Raw genomic sequence first — 22,966 nt, 5'->3', positions numbered from 1 at the left:
TATACACAAAACCTTGCACAATTTTTAAAAGCTTATACTCTCTGGGTTGCTGTTGTTGTTCCCTTCTGTTTTCCTTAAAATATATTACTTTTAGTATTTTAGGGGAAGTATACTTTTGCTCTATGGTTATCTTTATGATGACAATATGATACCTGTGTTTCTCTTCTATAGCTAATTTAGATTCCCTATAATGAGAATACTGAAGTAGAAAGTAATCTCTACTTTCCCTACTTCTCTCTTCCTTAGCATCTAATGTAAAGTAACACCCTTTTACTATCACAGTAAATATCTAATGATAATTTTAATATTCTTCTACTTTCTGTAAAATCTCCATCCTTTTCCCAACTCCATATTTTAGATAGTCGTATAATACCTATATGGTCAGAACATTTTAACTAACTGTACACTATTCTATTATTTTTCTTCTGTTCATTCATTAGTAGTTTTACAGGTAATATATTTAATGTTTGCCCTTTGAGTTGCTTAGGGTTGTTATTTAAGTATTTCTGCCCCCTTGTCCTCTTTTTTTGGTACTCCCATGGGTGCCATTACAATGGATGGTGTCCTTACATCAAAGTATCTCCAGTCATTTTGGGAGTAATTTAGAGCTTATTCTTCAGAAGGGCTCATGAAAACATTATTCCCTGATTCTTGTATTTTTAAGAGCAGTTTGTGTATATTCTTTATTTTTAAAGATCAACTTGATGTGACATAAAAATCCATGGTTGATCTTCTCTACTGGAATACCTTATCTATGTTATTCCATTGTCTCCTGATTTCACTGTGATTTTCTTTCCCTTGTACCTAGACTTAGGTTTTTGCCTAAATGCCCAAAGAATACTTTTTTTTTAATGGCCAGTTTTTTTTTTTTTTTTTTTTTTTTATTGGAGTATACATCAGTGTTGGTTTTTCTGGGTCACTTTTCCCAGTTGATTAATGTTCTTTCACTCTAAAAGTTTGCTCATACTTCTGAAGTATTTTTCTTCATTAATAGTTCTTCATATTTCTTTTGTTTAACTGCTTTGCTTTTTCATCTTTGGGTGGGGGGGTGCCTGCTATTCATGTGTTGGCTCTTTTTTGCCTCTGTGTCTCTTTATTTTTCCTTAAACTATTCTTGTTAATCTCTTCATTCTTTTGGGTGGTTTTAGGTTTTCTTTTGTCTCACCCTCTTTTTCCTTTTATTCCCTGACTCTAGTTGCAAAGCAGTCTGACAGAGTGAATATTTAGTTTCTGCAGATTGAGTAGCAGGGACAGGCAAGGGGAATAGAATGGGTGTTAGATTAGTCAACTGGCAGTGCTTTATCACAGATAAGAACTATAGGAGGGAAGAATGTGTCTTAAAAAAAATAAATATGGTGCATTTTTAAGTAACAAACAACAGGATAGATCATCAGTAACATCAGCTACTTTCCAACATAGTCCCTGGGAGATACAGAGGAACTTTGCTTAATATGTGGGGGCAAGACATTATTTAAAATTAAATTGTTGATTTTTTTATTTTACAAGGACCATTATATTTTCTTTTATAATTAAAGACAAGAGAAATAAAATTACATTCTATATTATTCAGGGCCCTTTAGGCAATAGTTTGCCTCTTACATATTTATTTATTCTGTTTATTTGTTTTCCACATACAGTGGAAGTAGAGTCTAGGATTAGTGAAAGCTGATAATAATTTTAATGTTTATCAGCAGATTAAAGCTTATAGAATTAGAAAATGTGAAGTGGCAAATAATTTTTAATAGAACTGTACACAAGATCATCTGAAATTTTGTGCCATAGTTGGAATAAAATTAGTGAGACTATATTTAATATTTCAAAGATTTTAAAAGCATAAAATTCTCATTAGCTGATGTTACTTTTTTTTAATTACATGTAGCTGGATAGTCTGAAAAAGATTCCTTAATTAGTCTTTGAATTTTTAAAAATAGAGTTTTTCCATTAGAATATTTTTAAATGCTCATGAAAATTAACAGTGGAAATTCAGTCAAATAAACAATATGCTTTCCACTTTTCACTGGGATAATTTGAGGTTTTATTTCAATTCCCCGAAATGAGTAGTTCTTAACATTTTAGGAGGTGGTTAATTACTTTCAAGAAAGGATTTTTTAAAAATGGGTTCTCACCTAAGACACATTCCACAGGGACCCACAAGAAATTTCCATTCATCCACGGTTCCTTGAATAAAAGGCTCTGCTCTAGATACATATGTTTATAGAATCTTCCTAATTATTAATTCTTGGTGTATAATTTTTGAATTGGCTATTAAATGGTCTAAGGACATCCGAAACTACTTCACACTGTTACCTGATTTATAGGATTTGTCACATTGTAGCTACATACATATTTAATCATCTTAATATTTCTTACAGAATATTTAAAAAGCTGCTCTGATAATGAGATTATAGAGAGTTATCACACAGAAGACATTTGCTCCATAAATGTTTCCTCCCCTGTTATAAATGTGCTTTGAATCAAATGACCTGGATTTTCCTGTTTTGCATTAAAAGTTTACATTTTATATTTAGCTTATCAGATCCTTGAGAAACTATTTTGATATGGTAGAAAATAAACACTAAGTTGTTAATGAGGGGGAGTAATCACAAGTAATCCCAGAACCTTCCAGACCTTTGTTACCTTAGCCCTTTTCATGAATTTTCTAAAAATGCTAATTTACAAGTTTTTCTCTTTCTGCTTCCTTTCACATGTAATGGAAATACTACAGGGAGACAGAAGAAAGAGACAAAAGACCTTTTCAGTACTTGGGAGGGTTATATATTTTAACTTATCAAGTGTAGTATTACATGGTAATCGTTAACATATAACAGTTTAAAGTTATATTCTCTTTTCTTTCCTAGGTGTTACTGTTTTCTATTTATTGAGGAAGAAGAATATAGTAATTTTCTGTTTACTTCCTTTTAGATAATTAGAAGGGTACTACCTTGGAATACATACCAGATTGTACATACAGTATTTTCATTTTATTAATGACTTCAGTGGCACAGATAATTAAGATTTAATTAGTGAAGCCAGGTATGGTGGCATGTGCTGCCTATGATCTTAGTTACTTCAGCAGTTGAGGTAAGATCCTTTATGCCATGAGTTTGAGACCAGCCTGGGCAGTGTAGCAAGACTTCATCATATACACACACACACACACACACACACACACACACACACTGAACACCTACATTTTTTTAGGAATAACCTGTATTTTAGAGAATGTAAGCATCTTCACTGGCCCCTATAATTAGAAATTTCACACTCATGTTTTACAAAGTACACCTTTACCTCAAATAACTCTTGGCCAGAAAATGTCTTTTAAATATTTGCAGGTGTTAAGAATCTAAAATGATAGGGATCATAGCCTAGGTCATTAACATTACTGACATAGAAATAAAAAGAAATAAAACCTTATATAAGAAATAAAAACATCGCGGCTGGGGATGTGGCTCAAGCGGTAGCGCACTTGCCTGGCGTGCGTGCGGCCCGGGTTCGATCCTCAGCACCACATACAAACAAAGATGTTGTGTCCGCCGAAAACTAAAAAATAAATATTAAAATTCTCTCTCTCTCTCTCTCTCTCTCTCTCTCTCTCTTTTTTAAAAAAAAAGAAATAAAAACATTATATAAGGTTGAGAACATTTTGTATTACTTTGACATTAAATTATGAATAATTATTATCTTTTTAGACCTTTTTTTAGATATACATGACAGAATAGTGTTTTTTGACGTATTATAATACATGGAGTATAACTTCCCATTCTTGTGGTTGTACATGATATGGAGTTACACTGGTCACGTATTCATATGTGAACATAGGAAAGTGATGTCCTATTTAGTCTATCTTTCCCATTCCCATCCCCCCCCCTTCCCTTCATAGTTCTTTTTCGTTGTTTGTTGTTTGAGACAGGGTCTCGATGCTGTGTTGTCCTAGTTTATCTTGAACTTGTGGGCTCAAGTGATCCTCCCACACCTCAGCCTCCCAAGTAGCTGGGACTACAGGTGTGTGCACCACACCTGGCATCTTTTTAGTTCTGTGGATAAAAGAACAGATGGGAAAAAAACAAGGCTGACCCTATTTAAACTTTACAGTGTTCATGCAGAATCTGCTCTGTTTTCACAAGGATTACAGGGAAAAAAATAGATCCTTAGAGAACTAAGATTTTGTTAGAGTTTACTGTGTCCAAGGCAATGCTCTAGGCATTTCATGTATAATAGCTCATATAGTTCTGTCTGTGTTAACTCTTGCTTGAATTCTTTCATATAGTAAATCAATTTTTAAAACTCCTTTACACTAGTTTCTTCTTCTTTTTTTTTTTTTTTTTTTGGTGGGGGGTGAGGGTGGTGGTACTGGGGATTGAACTCAGGGGCACTTAACCACTGAGCCATATTCCCAGTCCTACTTTGTATTTTTATTTAGAGACAGGGTCTCACTGAATTGCTTAACACCTCACTGTTGCTGAGGCTGGCTTTGAACTTGGCAATCCTCCTCCCTCAGCCTCCCAAGCTTCTAGGATTATAGGTGTGCGCCATTGCACCTGGCTATACTGGTTTCCTCTTAATAGTAAGTCGGAAAGCATGTGGTCACCATACCCCTTAAAAATGGATGGAAAGTGCTGGATGGAAGTGAATGGAAAATGACTTCTAGGTCAGTCTTTTCCTCTTCAGTTTCTATAGCTTTTTGTATAGGTGTTACAGATACCAAATCATCTGGGCTGTTTTCTGTTATACCTTGAATAAAGTCTTTTTAGTGGCGAAGATCAGAATTTTATGTTTTATTTTGACTACCTTAGAAAAGACATGGTCAGAACTCAATAGCTCAGGAACACTGTCTTCCATTCCCTATGCTTTTTAGTTATCCTTCATCTTTAGGTGTACAAAAGTAGGACCAGGGGCTGGGGCTGGGGCTGGGGCTCAGAGATAGAGCACTTGCCCAGCATGCATGAGGCACTGGGTTCAATCCTCAGCACCACATAAAAATAAAATAGAGATATTGTGTCTACCTATAACTAAAAAATAAATATTTAAAAAAAGAAAAAGTAGGAACAGTCATACCTTGAACATATATGAAGTCTGTCATTTTATCAGGGAGCTGAAGCCATTGCCGAAGTGTCTGTTGTTCTTCGCAACCCCATTTCTTAGATTGTTTGAGCATATTATTTCTTCATATAGAAGAACATGGAGAAACTTTAAACTACACGGAAACATGATCTCTTAACAACTATGATTCCCATTTATTAATATTTATTGAGCATCTGTTTTGTGCCAGGAATTCTAAACACGGGGGGTAAAGTCCTGAACTAAACAAAGTTCTTTACATCCTAGTGGAAGAGAACTATATATCTCCCAGTGTAAACCTTTGTAATAATAATAATCAAATAAAGATATTCTATGTCAGGGTATGAGTAAGTACAAGAAAAAAATAATTGAGGATTGAGGGGTATGTAGAGAGTGATACTGGGGACAAGGTTCATTTTTATAGAAGAAAAATCTTGGCCATTTTGAAGATTTTCATCTCTGTAGATCACTAGTGTTTCTTCTATTTGGAATAATAATGCAGCATGTGTATAGATAAAATTGCCTTCATTTCTTTAGTGATGCTTAAGTTGGTTGCATAACAGCACTTTCCATGTAATCTTGACTGGTCATTTGATATTCACTGTGTCAAGTAAGTGATATAGATGAAAACTGTTTTAAAAATTATATGTGCACGGGGCTGGGGTGGTGGCTCAATGGTACAGCACTTGCCTAGTATGTATGAGGCACTGGGTTCAATTCTCAGCATTGCATATAAATAAATAAATAAATTTTAGATAAATAAGCTTTACTGTATATCAGTCTTTTTCCCTTGGATTTTCCTGAGAGAAGAGATTTTCTTTCTTTTTTTAAAAATATTTTTTTTATTTGTAGAGGGACACAATATCTGTTTATTAATTTATTTTTTATGTGGTGCTGAGGATCATACCAGTACCTCACACATGCTAGGCGAGCACTCTGCCACTAAGCTACAGTCCCAGCCCCAGAGTTGTCCATCAACAACTAAAAAAAAATTTTTTTAATTATATGTGGTATTTGTGAATGAGAGCTTTTAACCATATATATGTATTGAGCTTTCATATATATATATATATTAGAGAATTTGGTTTGATTTAGAGCTTGATGTCAGCTAGGTCTCCCAAAGGACATGCTATTACTCTTAAAACTGTTAAATCTTATACCCTGTATTTCTGATGTAGATCTGAAGAGTAGATACGCTAGCGCATGCCACATTTGGCTTGTGTCTGATGCCGCCTTCCACAGACTCTGAACTCCCACTGAACTAGGGAGCTGCATATAGAGTCTGTGATTCTGTCCCATCAACCTAGCCCCTGCGCGCCTTAAGACAGGTGTCTGCCCTTCCATAGCACTCCACTTTCTTCTTGGCTTGTCCAGAATCCAGTTGAATGCAGAGCTCAAGTTGCACATCTCCCTCAAAACTTATCCTGCTAAGCATATTCCACAGTGTAATAGCCCTTTGCTAAATGTCTTCTGCACTCATAGTCTGTTCCATGTAATTAATAAATACAATGTGTATACTTTTTATGTATTTTTAGTTCTGTACTTAGTGAGAGAAGGGAAAAAAAGAGGAAAAAAGATCAGTATGTTAAATCCATAGACCTTACAGCATTTACCATAGAACACATTTTGACTACTGAGCTCAATAATATTCTAAGAACAGTTTTGTGATCTAAGCACATATAGTTTTGTTTGATGCATTTTTGCCCCATGTATGTAAAGGAAGCAATGCTTATGGGGCCTAATATTACCTAATTTTTAAATATTTATTGTACATTAAAGATATAACAAGAAAAAGAAGTTGATATCAATGTTTATAGATTATTTTCAAACAATATAGTAGGTTTTGCTTTGGATATAAACATGCCAAAAGATGCTCAAACCTGAGCAAGGAGTTGGCCTCCTGTGGAGTGCTGTGCGGTTTTGTTGACAGCGCCACTTGTTCAGTGGCTGTTTTCATGCCCGGTACTGTGCTGTGTATCATGTGAACAGATGTGAGTCACTGTACAGCTCCAGAAAGCTCATTCACTAACCAGGGAAGCAAGACAGAATTTATTGGCTTAGGAGACCAAACCACAAAAAAATTGTGTTTTTTTTTCGGTGGTGGGGTGGGGGGGATTGAACCCAGGGCCTTGTGCGTGCGAGGCAAGCACTCTACCAACTGAGCTATATCCCCAGCCCAGAAAGTTTTTTTAAACTGTAATTTTTTTTTCTTTTTACTGGTGCTGGGGATTGAACCTGGGCCTCACATATGCTAGGCAAGTGCTCTACACTGAGCTACATATATAGCCCTAAAAACCTTATTTTCTAATTTTATAATATCAGAAATCTCCCTACTAAGTTGGTAATGGAGGTGTATTTTTTATATGAAGTATTATAACCTGGTGTAGAATTTTGTACCATCATCTTAGCTTCTATTTGACTTTCTCTCATAGTTGGTGTATGAATTCTTCTTGAGATTTTTGGAGAGCCCTGATTTCCAGCCTAGCATTGCGAAACGATACATTGATCAGAAATTTGTACAACAGGTAAGGAACTCTTATGTCCTAAGGTTTTTACATTCATCTTAGCGTGAATAACTTGTGATTAAAATAGTTCTTCAAAACTTAAAATGGTTTGTTTTAATTTGACAGCATTTAATATTCTTGCCAGACAATTGGGATGAAAGTGAAGAAGCTTTAATGTAAAAGTATTTTTATCAGGGGTGAGCTTCTAATGAAGTCAGTCAAATTGTCATATCCAGTCCTAAATTCTCAGTTATTTTATAAAGACCAGAAAAGCTAGCCTTTCTGCAGTATCTACGAGAAATTTTAGCATGACCATTCGATCAAAGGGTCAAACTTTTGTTTTAAATTTTAAGAGAAATGCAAATCAAAACCACCCTAAGATACCATCTCACTCCAGTTAGATTGGCAGCCATTATGAAGTCAAACAACAACAAGTGCTGGAGAGGATGTGGGGAAAAGGGTACACTTGTACATTGCTGGTGGGACTGCAAATTGGTGCAGCCAATTTGGAAAGCAGTATGGAGATTTCTTGGAAAGCTGGGAATGGAGCCACCATTTGACCCAGCTATTCCCCTTCTCGGTCTATTCCCTAAAGACCTAAAAAGAGCATGCTACAGGGACACTGCTACATCGATGTTCATAGCAGCACAATTCACAATAGCTAGACTGTGGAACCAACCTAGATGCCCTTCAATGGATGAATGGATAAAAAAAATGTGGCATTTATACACAATGGAGTATTACTCTGCATTAAAAAATGACAAAATCATAGAATTTACAGGGAAATGGATGGCATTAGAGCAGATTATGCTAAGTGAAGCTAGCCAATCCCTAAAAAACAAATGCCAAATGTCTTCTTTGATATAAGGAGAGTAACTAAGAACAGAGTAGGGTCGAAGAGCATGAGAAGAAGATTAACATTAAACAGGGATGAGAGGTGGGAGGGAAAGGGAGAGAGAAGGGAAAATGCATGGAAATGGAAGGAGACCCTCAGAGTTATACAAAAGTACATACAAGAGGAAGTGAGGGGAAGGGGAAAAATAATACAAGGGGGACAAACGAATGTCAGTAGAGGGGGTAGAGAGAGAAGAGGGGAGGGGAGGGGAGGGGAGGGGGGATAGTAGAGGATAGGAAAGGCAGCAGAATACAACAGACACTAGTATGGCAATATGTAAATCAATGGATGTGCAACTGAGGTGATTCTGCAATCTGTATATGGGGTAAAAATGGGAGCTCATAACCCACTTGAATCAAATTGTGAAATATGATATATCAAGAACTATGTAATGTTTTGAACAGCCAACAATAAAAAATTAAAAAAAATAAAATAAAATAAATTTTAAGTCTTTGTACTTTAACTTGATGTATATTTTAAGCATTGTGGCTTTAACTGAGGCTCCTTTCCTGTCAACAAGCATCAGTTCCCCTTCCCCTTACCACCTTATGCATCCTAACCACCCAATTCCTAAACCACAGATAAAATGGGATCATGAGGTGTAATACATGCAGTATCTTCTTTTCATAATTGGTTATTAGCTCATTTTGGGAACTTATATACTCACAAGGAAAGTGTCCACTTCTTTTTTATTTTCAAAGTCTTTGAGGCCTCTTTTTAAATTCTAATTTGTTATATATGACATCAGAATGCAATTCATATTACACAAATAGAGCACAATTTTTCATGTCTGTACACTGTTCATGTTTTCATACATGTACTTAGGGTAATGATGTGCATCTCATTCCACCATCTTTCCTACCTCCACGCCCCCTCCCTTCACAGCCCTCCCCCTTACCCCATCTAAAGTTTGTTTATTCCTCCCATTCTCGCCCCCCATCCCCATTATGAATCAGTATCCTTATATCAGTGAAGATATTCGGCATTTGGTTTGGGGGGAATGGCTTACTTCGCTTAGCATGATATTCTCCAACTCCATCCATTTACTTGCAAATGCCATGATGTTATTCTCTTTTAATGCTGAGTAATATTCCACTGTGTATATATATACCACATTTTCTTTATCCATTCATCTACTTAAGTGTATCTAGTTTGGATCCACAATTTAGCTATTGTGAATTGTGCTGCTATAAACATTGATGTGGGTGTGTTAGAGGCCTCTTTTAACTATTTGAAATTGGCTGGTTCTAAACAAAATTGCATAGCAGACTTCTAGGTTCATTTTTGCTTTTGAAACACTTATCAGTTAAGGCCTAATTAGGGATTTAATGCCGAGGCCTTATAAGGTCCTTATAAGGACCTTTCCTACCTTTCAGACAACCTTTTTGTGTCCCCTATGAAAAAGATTCCACAAACATAAATTCCACATATTTAGAGTTTATTTTTGGTCATTTGTAGATATCCCCAACCTCATATAAAGTATTCTGACCAGTTGCTGTGGATAAATGAAAAACATTTGTCAGCCTAACCATTCAAGTAACTCTTCATAAATTGCACAGAAATATTAGATGTGTGTTAACAGTAAAATGTACACTTCAATCGTGAGTAAAAATCAGATTAAATCAAGTTATGTTATTTGGGTAATTGCAAATGAAAGCGTATTTTATTTCCTTCTGTAGTTCTCATGGGGGTTACACACATAGACACACACACACTCAACATATTTTTTGGTACTAGGGTTGGAACCCATGGGTGAACCCAGTCCTTATTTTCAAGACAGGTGTTCGTTCACTAAGTTCTTGAGGCTGGCTTCAAACTTGCGATCCTCCTGCCTCAGCCTCCCAATTGCTGGAATTATAGGCATGTGCCACTGCACCTGGTTTCATATAGGATATAGTAAAGGAACTCTAGTAATGCCACATTAAATTGCATCTCAGATAATAGCAGGTTGAGGGGAACTTTGTTTAGTGCCTTCTTAGTCTGGAGCTTGAAGTATTAGGATGGTGGATTTTTCTAGGGGTTTGAGAGAAGAAAACCAGTAGTGTTGGACCCATTTTCTACCTTCTACTTCAAATGCCTGAATTGTCTGAGACGCTAAGGCCCAGAATTTTATTTTAGCAGTCTATATGATCTGCTTTCACAGATAGTTCCTGAAAAACTGTTCAGGTGCTATTTTAATAAATTTATGTTTCCGAAGTCTCAGTTTTTGTATTTTGAAATGATTTGGTAGGTAGTAATTTTAAGACCTTAGGCAGGAGAAAAATTATTAAATTTGGAAAACAACCGCATAATTATAATTTTATGTTCAAATCAGAATTTCAGAAGAAAGAGAGGAAGCTAAGATTTACTGAGTGCTTTTAATATGCTAAGCACTGTCCTTAGGTGCTTTTATATAATGAGCCAGAGCACATCCAATTTCACAACAGCTATTAGGAGGCGCAATCAGGATTTGAGCCGAAGTCTCTGACTATGATGGCACCTTATCTTAAAGAAAATTTGGTCTCAACCTGTCTTATTTTATCAATGAAGAAACAAGATCAGAGGTTATGAATGACCCTTATAAGCACCTTGATATTAGTATGGGAACCAGTATAATAGGTTTCCTGATTATTAGTTTTGTGTATGTTTCATCATGTGACTATTATATTTCTAAACAGATTATTTGTTTAGATTATAATATCTGAAAATATATTTCTTTAAATAGGTTGAAAAGTAGCTAACAACTGTTCTCTGATGTTTTCCTCTTAAAAATCAACTTGTATTGAATGATATCTGTTCTTGACTTAGACACAATGACCTTACAATTAAAGGCTCCTTTCATTAACTTGAAAGCATATCTTTCAAGTAAACCCAATATCAGAAACTTGAATTTGAGTGTTAAATGAGCAGGTTAGCTATTTTTAATCATTGAAACTGGATTAAGCATATTAACATAATTTTCACATACCATGGATTTTTTTTTTTCAGGAGACTCATGCATTGCCTTAACGTAGCCAACAAAGAATGCAAACTGTGAGCAGTTAACTTGTCAGGCATATATAAAAATGACTTATGCCATCACTACCCTCAAAATACCCAATCATGTTAGAGATGTACATGTATGCAATTATATACGATTATAATTAAAGGCACAACGGAATAAGAACTTCTGATGAGGTCGAGAGCTTTACATCTAAATTTAGTGTAATTATCAGCACCAAAGTTCAGAACATAAAAATCCACATTTCTGGTAAACTCTATAATTTATACATGTGTATTTTTAAAACTTCATTTATTTGATGATTTGCAGTCTAAAAGCTTAATGTGTTAACTTACTATCAAAAAGCATTAAACACCTCTCTAATTTTAACACTAAAAATTATAAGCAATGTTTATTAGCTAAGAGGAGGATAGAATGTTAAAAATCAGTGGTAAAGTAAGGGGAATTTTTTGTTGTTGTTTTGTTTTTTGGTAGCGGTAGCGCTGGGAATCAAATCCAGGGCACACTACCACTGAGCTATATATATATCCACAGCCCCCCAAAGTGTTAAAGTGCTTAAATTATTGTGTCATTTAAAAAATGAAATTAGTGAAAAGAAATACTCCCTAAGCTTTTCTTTTGCTTTATTTATTTACCAAGGGTAAAATCAATCTGATAGGGCAGAATCTTTTAAGAAAAAAATCTAAAGATTTCATAGATAATCTTAAAGTCAAAATTAGAATAAAGTGAAGTTTTAGCTCGATTATTTTTTAAAAGTAATTTCTCAGATTTTTTTTAAAGCTCCTGGAGCTTTTTGATAGTGAAGATCCCAGAGAACGTGACTTCCTGAAGACTGTTCTGCATCGAATTTATGGGAAATTTCTTGGACTAAGAGCATTCATCAGAAAACAAATTAACAATATTTTCCTCAGGTAAATTATTCATATATTCATAAACAGACACCCTCCATCTTGTCTTCACCCTTTTAGGTTGATTTTTAATATCTGAAATCTACAAATGTAACTGGTTGTATTGGGGTCATTTTTAGCCTGTTTTGTGGATATCATTGGATTGCATCTTAACTTTTTAGAAACTGCAGTAGACAGTAATGATGAGACTAATTTTTTGATAGGCAATACCAATGTTATTTAAGATTCATTGAGAGGAGAATTTACCTAGTTTTCTGTTTCTTTTGAGCCTATTGTTTATCTTTTTTTAATATTTATTTTTTAGTTATAGTTGGACACAATATCTTTATTTTATTTTTATGTGGTGCTGAGGATCGAACCCAAGGCCTCGCACGTGCTAGGTGAGCACTCTACCGCTGAGCCACAATCCCGGCCTTGAAATTTTTTGTACAAATAGTATTTAAACCAGTGGCTCTTGGAATTTCTTTTATTGATTTTTCTGACAAGGCTAATTAACTACCTATGGGACCTATCATTTGACTACTGTGAATCTGTTAAATATTCGCTTCAAATCAGGAGACTTCACATTTAACACCCGCATTTCAGGTTTGTTTTAATTAGTTGAAGACCTGTCAAAAGTAGGCCAACATTCCACATTGCAGTAGTGACGAATGAGTGAAAGCTCCCTCCTCTAGTGAGAGCATCTTCTACATTTCTCTTGTCATCTCCTTTGTCCACTTCAGCCATATGTTCACACCTGTGCTGGCCTGTTGTATTTGAGTTTATGATCCCCTGCTTCAAAAGAGAGCCTAGTGTTGTAGGGCTAGACAGCCTGTGTTGTCTGAACAAAAGTCGCTTTACTATATATCAGTCTTTTTTTCTCTTGCATTTTCCTGTGAGATTTTCTTTTTTCTCTTGCATTTTCTTGTGAGAAGAGATTTTCTTTTTTCTTTCTTTTTTTTTTTAGTTGTAGAGGGACACACAATATCTTTGCTTATTAATTTATATTTTATGTGGTGCTGAGGATTGAACCAATGCCTCATGCATGCTTAGGCAAACGCTGTGCCACTGAGCTACAGCCCTAGCCCAAAAGAAGAAATTTTCTATTTTGAAAAGTATTTCTTTGAGAAAAATCATCTTTCTTATTTATTAAATAAGATAGAATATTCCAAGTAAAATGATACTCTGTTCTCCTCACATGTCAAGTTTTACAAAGGTATATTTGGTTAAGGTTGCTGATTTGGGACAAATTAGCTTATTACAAAGACAACCCAAAGCACACCTGTGTTTTATACTGCTGCCTTTAGAATGATTTCTTCACCTTCAGTTTTCTTTTAGTTTTCTGATGTTCATTATATCTACTTTATTTTAAATTCAGGTTTATATATGAAACAGAACATTTCAATGGTGTTGCTGAACTCCTTGAGATCTTAGGAAGGTAGGTCAGGTTTTCTTGTTCTTTTTATTCATTAAGAAAGTTTAAATATTTTATGTAATAAAATCTTAGCTAGAGTTGAAGAAATTATTTCCTATTTTAGAACTTAAAATATTGAGCGCAGTGCAAGAAGCTGGGATTCAATCCCTCATACTACAGGAAAAAGAAGGAAGGAAGGAAGGAATAGTTTCTCAAGATATTGTGAATATTTGATAAAGTTACAGGTATTCTTGTTCAGTATCGATAGACCATTCCTTATTCATCTCTTCTTTCTAGAATATCTTTAGTCTTTGGCTTTACTTTGCACAAACATTTTGCGTGCCTTATTCACTACAAAGCATTATTAATTTGAGAGAATTTAGAATTTAGAAATTTCCTCTATTTCTATTCAGAGAATATTTAGAAAATAAGTGTGGAAAAAAACCACGACTTAATTTCAGTTTATCCAACAAAGTAAGAGAAACTATCCATTTACTTCAGAAAATATTGAAAATTCTACCTATTGTGACATTGACTCTCCTATGGCTTTAAAGAGGAAAATAAAGGCAAAATGCATAAATAAAGTGACAGTCTTTATAGAAAATGAAACAAATTACATACTGTGGCATTAGTTGGCAGTCATGGTTTTCTTTGAGGATTACTGAATGACAGAGGAACAGAATTCATAATAATAGTCTTTCTAAAGTAGTTCAAAGATGAATGAATGTACAACACCAGGATTGAAGCAGAGCACTGTTCCTTATATAATCGTGGATAGTATCCCTTTTAGAAACAAAATAGTAACTACTTAATCCTCCCCCCTGCCTTTTTCTCCCTCCAGTATTATCAATGGCTTTGCATTGCCACTGAAAGCAGAACATAAACAATTTCTAATGAAGGTTCTTATTCCTATGCATACTGCAAAAGGATTATCTTTGTTTCATGCTCAGGTAAGTTTCAATTGAAATGAATTTTGTTTAAAAGACGAATAGAAAGACGGAGAAATATTGAGATGACAATTTGAAGTATAACCAAGAAGTTTGCTTTGTAAGTTGTCTATAGCAAATTTTCATTATAAGCTTAAAATATTATGATATTTAGTTATTAAACAAAACCAGTACATGTCAAGTTTACTTGCATTCTGATCCATGTCCTTACCTCATTAACTATGTGACTTTGAATAAATCCCACATTTCTTCAGACAGTTACTTGTGATCATGAAATCTAGAAAGATTTTGGTCTCCTCTATTAATATTTAGAAAATAATTCTATATCAGTATAGGCACATATGTAGTTACATGCTAAAAAACTAAATTGTTAGCTCTACATTTATTTCAGTGAACTTTATAGTGAGAAATCACTATTCTAAAAAAAAAAAAACATTTTTTGAATTAGAAATTACTTTCAAGATTAAAAATTTACACATTTTGAGTATATTCATTTTTATATATTGAAATAAACTAGAGTAAAATTGGTCAAAATGATATTTTTGTGGGCTAAATACAAAAAACTTCCATCCCTACATGTTGTTTCACTCAATAACATTTATAAACTTTTCTTTTACCTTCTAGCTAGCATACTGTGTTGTACAGTTCCTGGAGAAAGACACAACATTGACAGAACCAGTAAGTATTCCATTCATGTTCATGTTTTTGTTCTGCATTCATAGCATTTCATTTTAACTTTCTCTATAGTCTCACAGAGTTATCAAACAGTAATAATAATGTACCTTAAGCTAAAATCATTTAGGAGCAATGTGAGGTTAATTTGCAAAGAACAGGGCTGGGAGGGGAGAATGCTCATGAGTTATGTGTCTTGAACAATATAATAAAATATTAATATTAATAGGTAGTAATTGAGATGTGTGACAATAGGAGAAAATGACCACAGTGAAATTTTATATGTGTATAATCTTTATTGGTAATCTTTACTTTTAATTTACCTTTCAGAATTAAAATATACTGTGAGGGTTTCAAAACTATTTCCTTGAATTTTTGTTTTACTTTTAGAAATAGGATATTGCCTCTTATTAATGATAAACCTCAAGATAGGAATGAAAACACTTCCTTGCCTTTAAGATGGAATTTTAGAATAAAGGTTGTTACTTCAGGAGAGAGGAAAAAGATAGTTATCATGAAGATGCAAAAAGAGCTGAGATAGGTTGAAACAGAAAAACAGAGAAAATATTTTAACCTTGATGAAATAAGTACTTTGATAGAATGCCTCCTCAACATTTTAAATTAATATTTAAACTAAGATAGTTGTTGAAGAATAGCAGAAGGATTGAAGGATTAAAATTAAATTTTAAAGATTTTTAAAGCCTTTTTAGGAGCCCCCTAGGGATGCTTGAAAAAATTACATACTAAGTCTTCTTTGACTTGAACCTTTTGTAAAGGAACAATATTTTTCCATTCCCTGATTTTTCATGTTTTTGGATTTTTGGATTCTCAGTTGTTGCTGAAAACAGTTTTGAAAGATAAATCAGGATTAATAGGCACACGGTATTTTCACATGAAAACATATAACCTCAAAAGTGAATTAACACTTAATATAATTTCATAATGATTCCTCTTAGAACTGAGAAAACACATATTAAGTCATGGTTCATGCCTGGTAAATAGTAAACAAATATAATTTTACTTTTTAATTGGAGTGGGTAAAGAGGGTAAGTGATTACTTTTTAAAGAGTGGAAACTAGGGAGAAAAATAATGCCCAGATATCTGGCCTGGGTGAGCTGGGTTTATGGAAATAGGCAAGAGGAAGGTCAATGTCTAGGTTAACAAAGGAAAATTTTTTTTCAATTTGTAAAGATTTCTACATACACAGGTTTTATGATTTCTACTATAGGCCATTCTAACACCCAAATTATGACATTACTTGGATTTGAGCCTTAATACAAATAGTCCCCAACTTATGATGGTTCAACTTAATGATTTTTCAGCTTTACAGTGGTGTGAAACAATCTGCATTCAGTAGAAACTATACTTTAGATTTTGACCCTTCCCCAAGCCAGCCACACGTGGTACAAGACTCTCATGATGCTGGGCAGTGGTCATGAGCTGCAGCTCCCAGTTAGCTACACTGTCACAAGGCCAACAGCCAGTACTCCAAGGTGTACTGTGTAACTAAGCTATATGTTTCATAGGTTAGATGCTTTCCATGCATTTTTGACTTGGCTGTTTCCAACTTAACAGTGAGTTTACTGGGATGTAACACCATCATCAGTTAAGGAGTTACTAATTTTCTGGAAACCTGCATTCATTTCAAAGCCACCTACAAATTATAAACAGGTTAGGGATTTTGCTGTTTTATTATAATCTAAAAGTACCTAAATCTTGAAATTATTGTTATTTTCTAAAATGGAAATCACTGTTAACTTCCATTTGTAAAAGTAATGTATATTAAATTAGTTCACACAATACAAAAACTAAAGCACAGTGTGAAAGTTCCCTGAAATCTTGTCCTTTAGAGATAATAAGTTGGTAAATACAGTTTTGTTTTTTTTTTTAACCTCATTATACCATGGTTAGATTTCCATGTTAATCCACTTCATTTTTTCCATTGATGGCATAAAATCTCAATGGGTTACTATTCATTAATCCTCTCTTAGTTGACACTTGATTGAGCTTTTTACTGTCATAAACATGTTGCTGGGGAGAGCATGTTTTGGGGTATTAGAATTGTTTTGTTCCTGTCTGTGGTATTAGTTATAAATAAGTCTTTATAAATCCTCAGAACTGTATACCAAAAGAAAAAATGGGCCAGGCCCGGTGGCTCACATTTTTAATCAGTGGCTCAGGAAGCTAAGGCAGGAGGATCTTGAGTTCAAAGCCAGCCTGAGCAAAAGCAAGGCACTAAGCAACTCAGTGAGACCCTGTTTCTAAATAAAGTACACAGTAGGGTTGGAGATGTGGTTCAGTGGTCAGGTGTCCTGAGTTCAATCCCCAGTACTGAAAAAAGGGGGGGAAAAAAGAATTTTACTGTTTGAAAATTTAAGAAATGAAAACATTTAAAAAGTAAAATCTGTGCTGCTGAGTCAGAGTGTATGCAAATTTTAACATGTTAGAAATTGTATTCCTAAAAGTTTATACTATATTCACAATATTTCACTCCAGAATGAGGCAGTACCTATTTTCCCTTACCTTAGCCAATCAATGCTAAATACTAAGTTTTAAAGACTGTTTATTCTATAAGGTGTGAAATATTTTAATTTGCTATTTTGTTATATATGAGGATCGAGCCACCCTTTAATATGTTTATTGGTCATTTATATTTCTATGTCCTACGTTTAGCTCTTTCCCTATTGTTATTTTGCAAAACCTTTTTGACTACTTGGGAGTTTGTTTTAATTTTGAATATACTGTTTTTTCTCTTTAAACAAAACAATAATTTTTATGTCATAAATCTATTTCTTTGTCTTACTAAAAAAATCTTCTTATGGGCTGCAGTTAATTGTAGCTAAGTGGTAAGAGCACCTGACTGGCATGTGTGAGGCATGGGGCTCCATCCTCAGCACCACAGAAAGATAAATAAAATAAAGATATTATGTCCATCTAAAACTAAAATATAAATATATATATATATATATATATATATATATATATATATATATATATATATATATATCTCATGACAATACAATGATCTTGACATATCATACATTTGATTCAAATAGGGTATGAATTCTCATTTTTCCATGTGTACAGGTTGCAGGATCACATTGGTTATACGGCTGCATATATACATACAACTACCCGCCCCCCTTGCCAGGTGCAGCAGCAAACACCTGTAATCCCAGCTACCTGGATAGCTGAGGCAGGAGGATTGCAAGCTCAAGGCCAGTCTCAGCAAGACCTCATCTCAAAGGGGGATGTAGCTCAGTAGTAGAGTGCCCCTAGTTCAGTACCCAGTATCATACACACTCACACACACACAAAAAAAAAAAAAAAAAAAAGGAAAAAGAAAAATCTTTCTACCCCTGAAATTATAAAAATATTCTAAATTTTTGTAGTAGTTTTCTAGTTACATATTAAAGTTATTTTAGAGTTAGTTTTGCTTTCATATCTTTATTCCAGTTATAGTTTCCTAGGCTCCATAATGAGGTAACACAAACTTGGTGGCTTAAAAACAACAGAAACTTACTCTCTCACAGTTCTGGAGGCCAGAAGTCAAGGTGTCACCTGAGGCCTAAGGGAGATAATCTGTTCCATGCTACCTTTGTCATGTATTAAAACCATATATGCCTGAGTCTGTCTAGATACTCTTTTATTTATCTCTTCTGTCAGTTTCTGTGCTAACACCATCTAGTTTAAATTGCTGATATTGGTAGTATAGGTTGTATTCCATTGATCTTCCCTCACCAAAATAATAACAACAACAACCTTGGCTATTGATTACATTTGCCAGTTTTAGAATAAATATTTCCATAATTCCAAAGGTAACTCAATTGGTATTTGGAATTTATAGATTAAATTCAGGAGAAAAATAGTTATAATCCTATTAGATGGTCAATAAGTTTTTTAAAAAGGACAGGAGAAAGAATAAGAGTTGCTTATGAAAATTATTTTTAATCTATTAAAGAAATTTTTATATATTACCTTCCAACTAGCCACATACTGACTTTTTCTATTCTAGTAATTTTCAAGAAGCATATAACTGCTATATACTTAGACAAATAGAATTTATTATTCCTTGCCAGCATTATTCATCAGATTCCTTTGTCTTACTGAATCCTGGCTCCAAAATTGTGTTCCACCCAAATTTAATTTGAGTGAGAGTTACTCATTACTGGATCAGACCAGCAAACTATTAAGTGACCTAAAAGGGTAGAAAAGAGGGGCTGGGGCTCAGTGGTAAAGCACTTGCCTAGCATATGTGAGGCACTGGGTTTGATCCTCAGCACCACATAAAAATAAATAAATCTTTTTTTAAAAAAGGCTAGAAAATATGTATTTCCACAATTCTTCCAAGCTTAGATGGTTTTATAGCCTGTGTCTAAAAAACCATTATGTAAAATGAGTGCTGATGGTCTCTGATAAATTCTCTGTCTTGTCTTTTTTATCAGAATATATAGTCAATCAAAAAAAATCAAATAACTATTCAAAATCATTTAAGATCCTACAGTTTTTTCCTTTTAACCTATAGAGTTGAACCATCCTGGCATTTCTAGGATAATTAGCCATGAAATAGTGTTCTGTTAATATACTGTTAGGGGCTGGGGTTGGGGCTCAGTGGTAAAGCACTTGCCTAGCATGTGTGAGGCACTGGGTTTGATCCTCAGCACCACATAAAAATAAATAAATAAATAAAGGTATTGGGCCCATCTACAACTAAAGAAAAAGAAAATACAGGTCCTTTCTTGCATTTTGGTTATCAAGATTATGGTAGCCATAAACAAACTGGGAAACTCTCTGGCTCTTTTTTTTGCTTCATAATAGTTTAGATAACAGAAACTATCTGTTCTTTACGGTTTCTCCCTAAAATAACTTCCCTCCTTCACCTCACCACTTTAATCCTGTCTTATTTAGTAGCATATACTGCTATTGAAATTGTTCTATGTGTATACATAGTTGATCACTCATGTTGATCTCCGTCCATTAGAACATAAGCCCTGTGAAAATCTGAAACCTCATCTCTCATTCATTCATTCATGTCTCCAACATGAAGACCACTGTCTGGGCCAGGCGCAGTGGCGCACACCTGTAATCTCAGTGGCTTGGGTGGCTGAGACAGGAGGATCTCGAGACTTCAAAGCCCGCCTCAGCAAAATGGCGAGGTGCTAAGCAGCTCATTGAGACCCTGTCTCTAATAAAATACAAAATAGGGCTGGGGATGTGGCTCAGTGGTCGAGTGCCCCTGAGTTCAATCCCCGATACCAAAACAAACAAACAAAAATGCTGCTTGGTATATAATAGGCACTCAGTAATTTGTTGAATGAAAGTTTAAAGCGGAGCAGAAAGTATAAAGGCACTCAGTAATTTGTTGAATGAAAGTTTAATTCGTGCAGAAAATATCTAAGTATAAACTTAGATATTAAATATATTACTTCAGAATAAATGTTAATTAATCATCATCATTAAAAATGTTCTGGGATTGACTACCTTCATTGTTCAACTCATCCTAAAGTTTTTTTATTTTTATTTTTTTCCTGCAGGTTATCAGAGGACTGCTGAAATTTTGGCCAAAAACATGTAGTCAGAAAGAGGTGGGTTCTGTTCACTGAAGTAGTGCACTGTAGCAGAACTGTCCAACCCCAGGGCTGTGAACTCCTCTCAGGCTTGGCCACAGTGGTGCTGACGCAGAGCGGGAGATGTGGGGAGACTGGGTAGGACTGCTGTGCATTACAATGAATTGTACGCCAACCAGACCTTTTTTGCTCACTTTATAATTTGTAGATTAAACTCATTCATATGGTGTCTATATAAACATCATATAATTTGTCATTGTTTTTTAAAAGAGAATTTTTTTAACCTAGGTGATGTTTTTAGGAGAAATTGAAGAAATCTTAGATGTCATTGAACCAACACAGTTCAAAAAAATTGAAGAGCCGCTTTTTAAGCAGATATCCAAGTGTGTCTCCAGTTCTCATTTTCAGGTAAGATATTTTCAGTGGCACCATTTTTGGTTTTTACTGTTATTTCTTTTATCTTAAGAGTTCTGACATTTCTGAATGTCTTTTTTAGGTTGCAGAAAGAGCATTGTACTTCTGGAATAATGAATATATTCTCAGTTTGATTGAGGAGAATATTGATAAAATTCTACCAATTATGTTTGCCAGTTTGTACAAAATTTCCAAAGAACACTGGAATCCGTACGTGTTTTTATGTTGGTCATGTTTTTCTTGTATTGTCTTTCAAACCTTTTTATCATTTGATTTCCTAACTCATACGTGAAAACCTACAGAGATATGGAACTTATGCCAAAGGTTAACATCACCATTTTATTCTATTCTGTATTTTATATACATACAGTTTTATACAGTTGTAAATGTACTTCAGCATTTGGTGTAACGTTCTGTACCAGTGTGTGGTCAGACGCCATGAGGCATGCGAGGTGCAAGGCAGAGCTGTGCTGCCTGGCTCTCAGTACAGCCTCATCTCTGTGGGTTGCACCATCCTGGGGAGAAGCTGACATGCTTAAGCCATAGTGACACACAGTAGAATGCATATATATTTCTACTTCCTGTGACATTCTTATGCTGTTTTCCACTTTTAATTTATGGTAATTAGATCTTTTTTAAATCTTATTTTAATGTTACTTGGGGTTTCAGATAATGAGACTAGAGCAGAGATTAAGATAACTAGACGTATTTAGTGAGTTTTAAGCATAACATGGAAAGGGTGCAAGTTTTGGGATTACACCATCTTGACCACCACTGGCCGTGGGACTTTGAACACATTATAAACCTTTGAAACCTCGGTTTTATCATCTCTAAAACACCCCAAATTAAAGGAATCAGCCAACATTTAAGTTCTCTTAGAATTCTCCAATCTGCTAGCTTCAGTAACCCAGGACTGGCTCCTTTTCATTTCAGGACCATTGTAGCCCTGGTGTACAACGTGCTGAAAACCCTAATGGAAATGAACGGCAAGCTCTTTGATGACCTTACAAGCTCATACAAAGCTGAAAGACAGAGGTATTTGATATGTTGAATTTTAAAATTATCTAACATTTTAGTTAGTAGAATGTGATTCAATTCAGCAAGATAAAATCTTCTGAGTTATGTTTACAAAGTCAGTTACATTAAATGTAATTTGAAAGTCTCTAAATGAGTCATTTCCAGATAAACTAGCCCCAGCACTTTTTATAAATTTGTTAAGCAGAAAAAGCAGTGACATTTATTATTTAAGGTTGTTACATAATTTACTTACCCTAATGATTAGATTAGGATTTTAATGTGGATCATAAAGCCTATTTACCTCATTCTGAGATAAACAGGCTTTATGATAAATACCTTAGATTTCCTCAGTCTGGTAGCAGTCTACATTGTGAAATACAATTTATGCTGAATTTCCAATACCAATTTATACAATTTGATTTCTTACATTTATGGAAATCACTTTTGTGCACGTGGGCTTCCATAGTGAGCATCATTCTTCACTTGTTCCTTGTGTAATAGTTTTGATAGTTCTGATGCTGCGAATCCCAGAAAGTGGGTTCAAAGGGCAGTGTGGCTCTTTAGGAAGAGGGAACTCACATAATGATATACTCGGGTACTAGTGATG

The 22,966-nt window shown here is 34.5% G+C and overlaps 1 protein-coding gene across 1 annotated transcript in view; it reads left to right on the top strand.

Annotated features, from left to right (window-relative positions):
- Ppp2r5a (protein phosphatase 2 regulatory subunit B'alpha) overlaps positions 1–22,966 on the top strand; it is a 66,313-nt gene that overhangs the window by 40,916 nt on the left and 2,431 nt on the right. Inside the window, exons 4-12 of the mRNA XM_027934710.2 lie at positions 7,494–7,586; positions 12,221–12,351; positions 13,706–13,765; positions 14,583–14,691; positions 15,313–15,366; positions 20,896–20,946; positions 21,217–21,336; positions 21,425–21,552; positions 22,276–22,377. Of these exons, the coding sequence (XP_027790511.2) occupies positions 7,494–7,586; positions 12,221–12,351; positions 13,706–13,765; positions 14,583–14,691; positions 15,313–15,366; positions 20,896–20,946; positions 21,217–21,336; positions 21,425–21,552; positions 22,276–22,377 (848 nt within the window). The remainder of the gene's footprint in view (positions 1–7,493; positions 7,587–12,220; positions 12,352–13,705; positions 13,766–14,582; positions 14,692–15,312; positions 15,367–20,895; positions 20,947–21,216; positions 21,337–21,424; positions 21,553–22,275; positions 22,378–22,966) is intronic.

This window comes from Marmota flaviventris, chromosome 12, assembly GCF_047511675.1.
Source record: "Marmota flaviventris isolate mMarFla1 chromosome 12, mMarFla1.hap1, whole genome shotgun sequence".
Classification (NCBI taxonomy): domain Eukaryota; kingdom Metazoa; phylum Chordata; class Mammalia; order Rodentia; family Sciuridae; genus Marmota; species Marmota flaviventris.
Note: the sequence above shows the minus strand (reverse complement) of the source record. Positions and strands in the feature narration are given on the sequence as shown.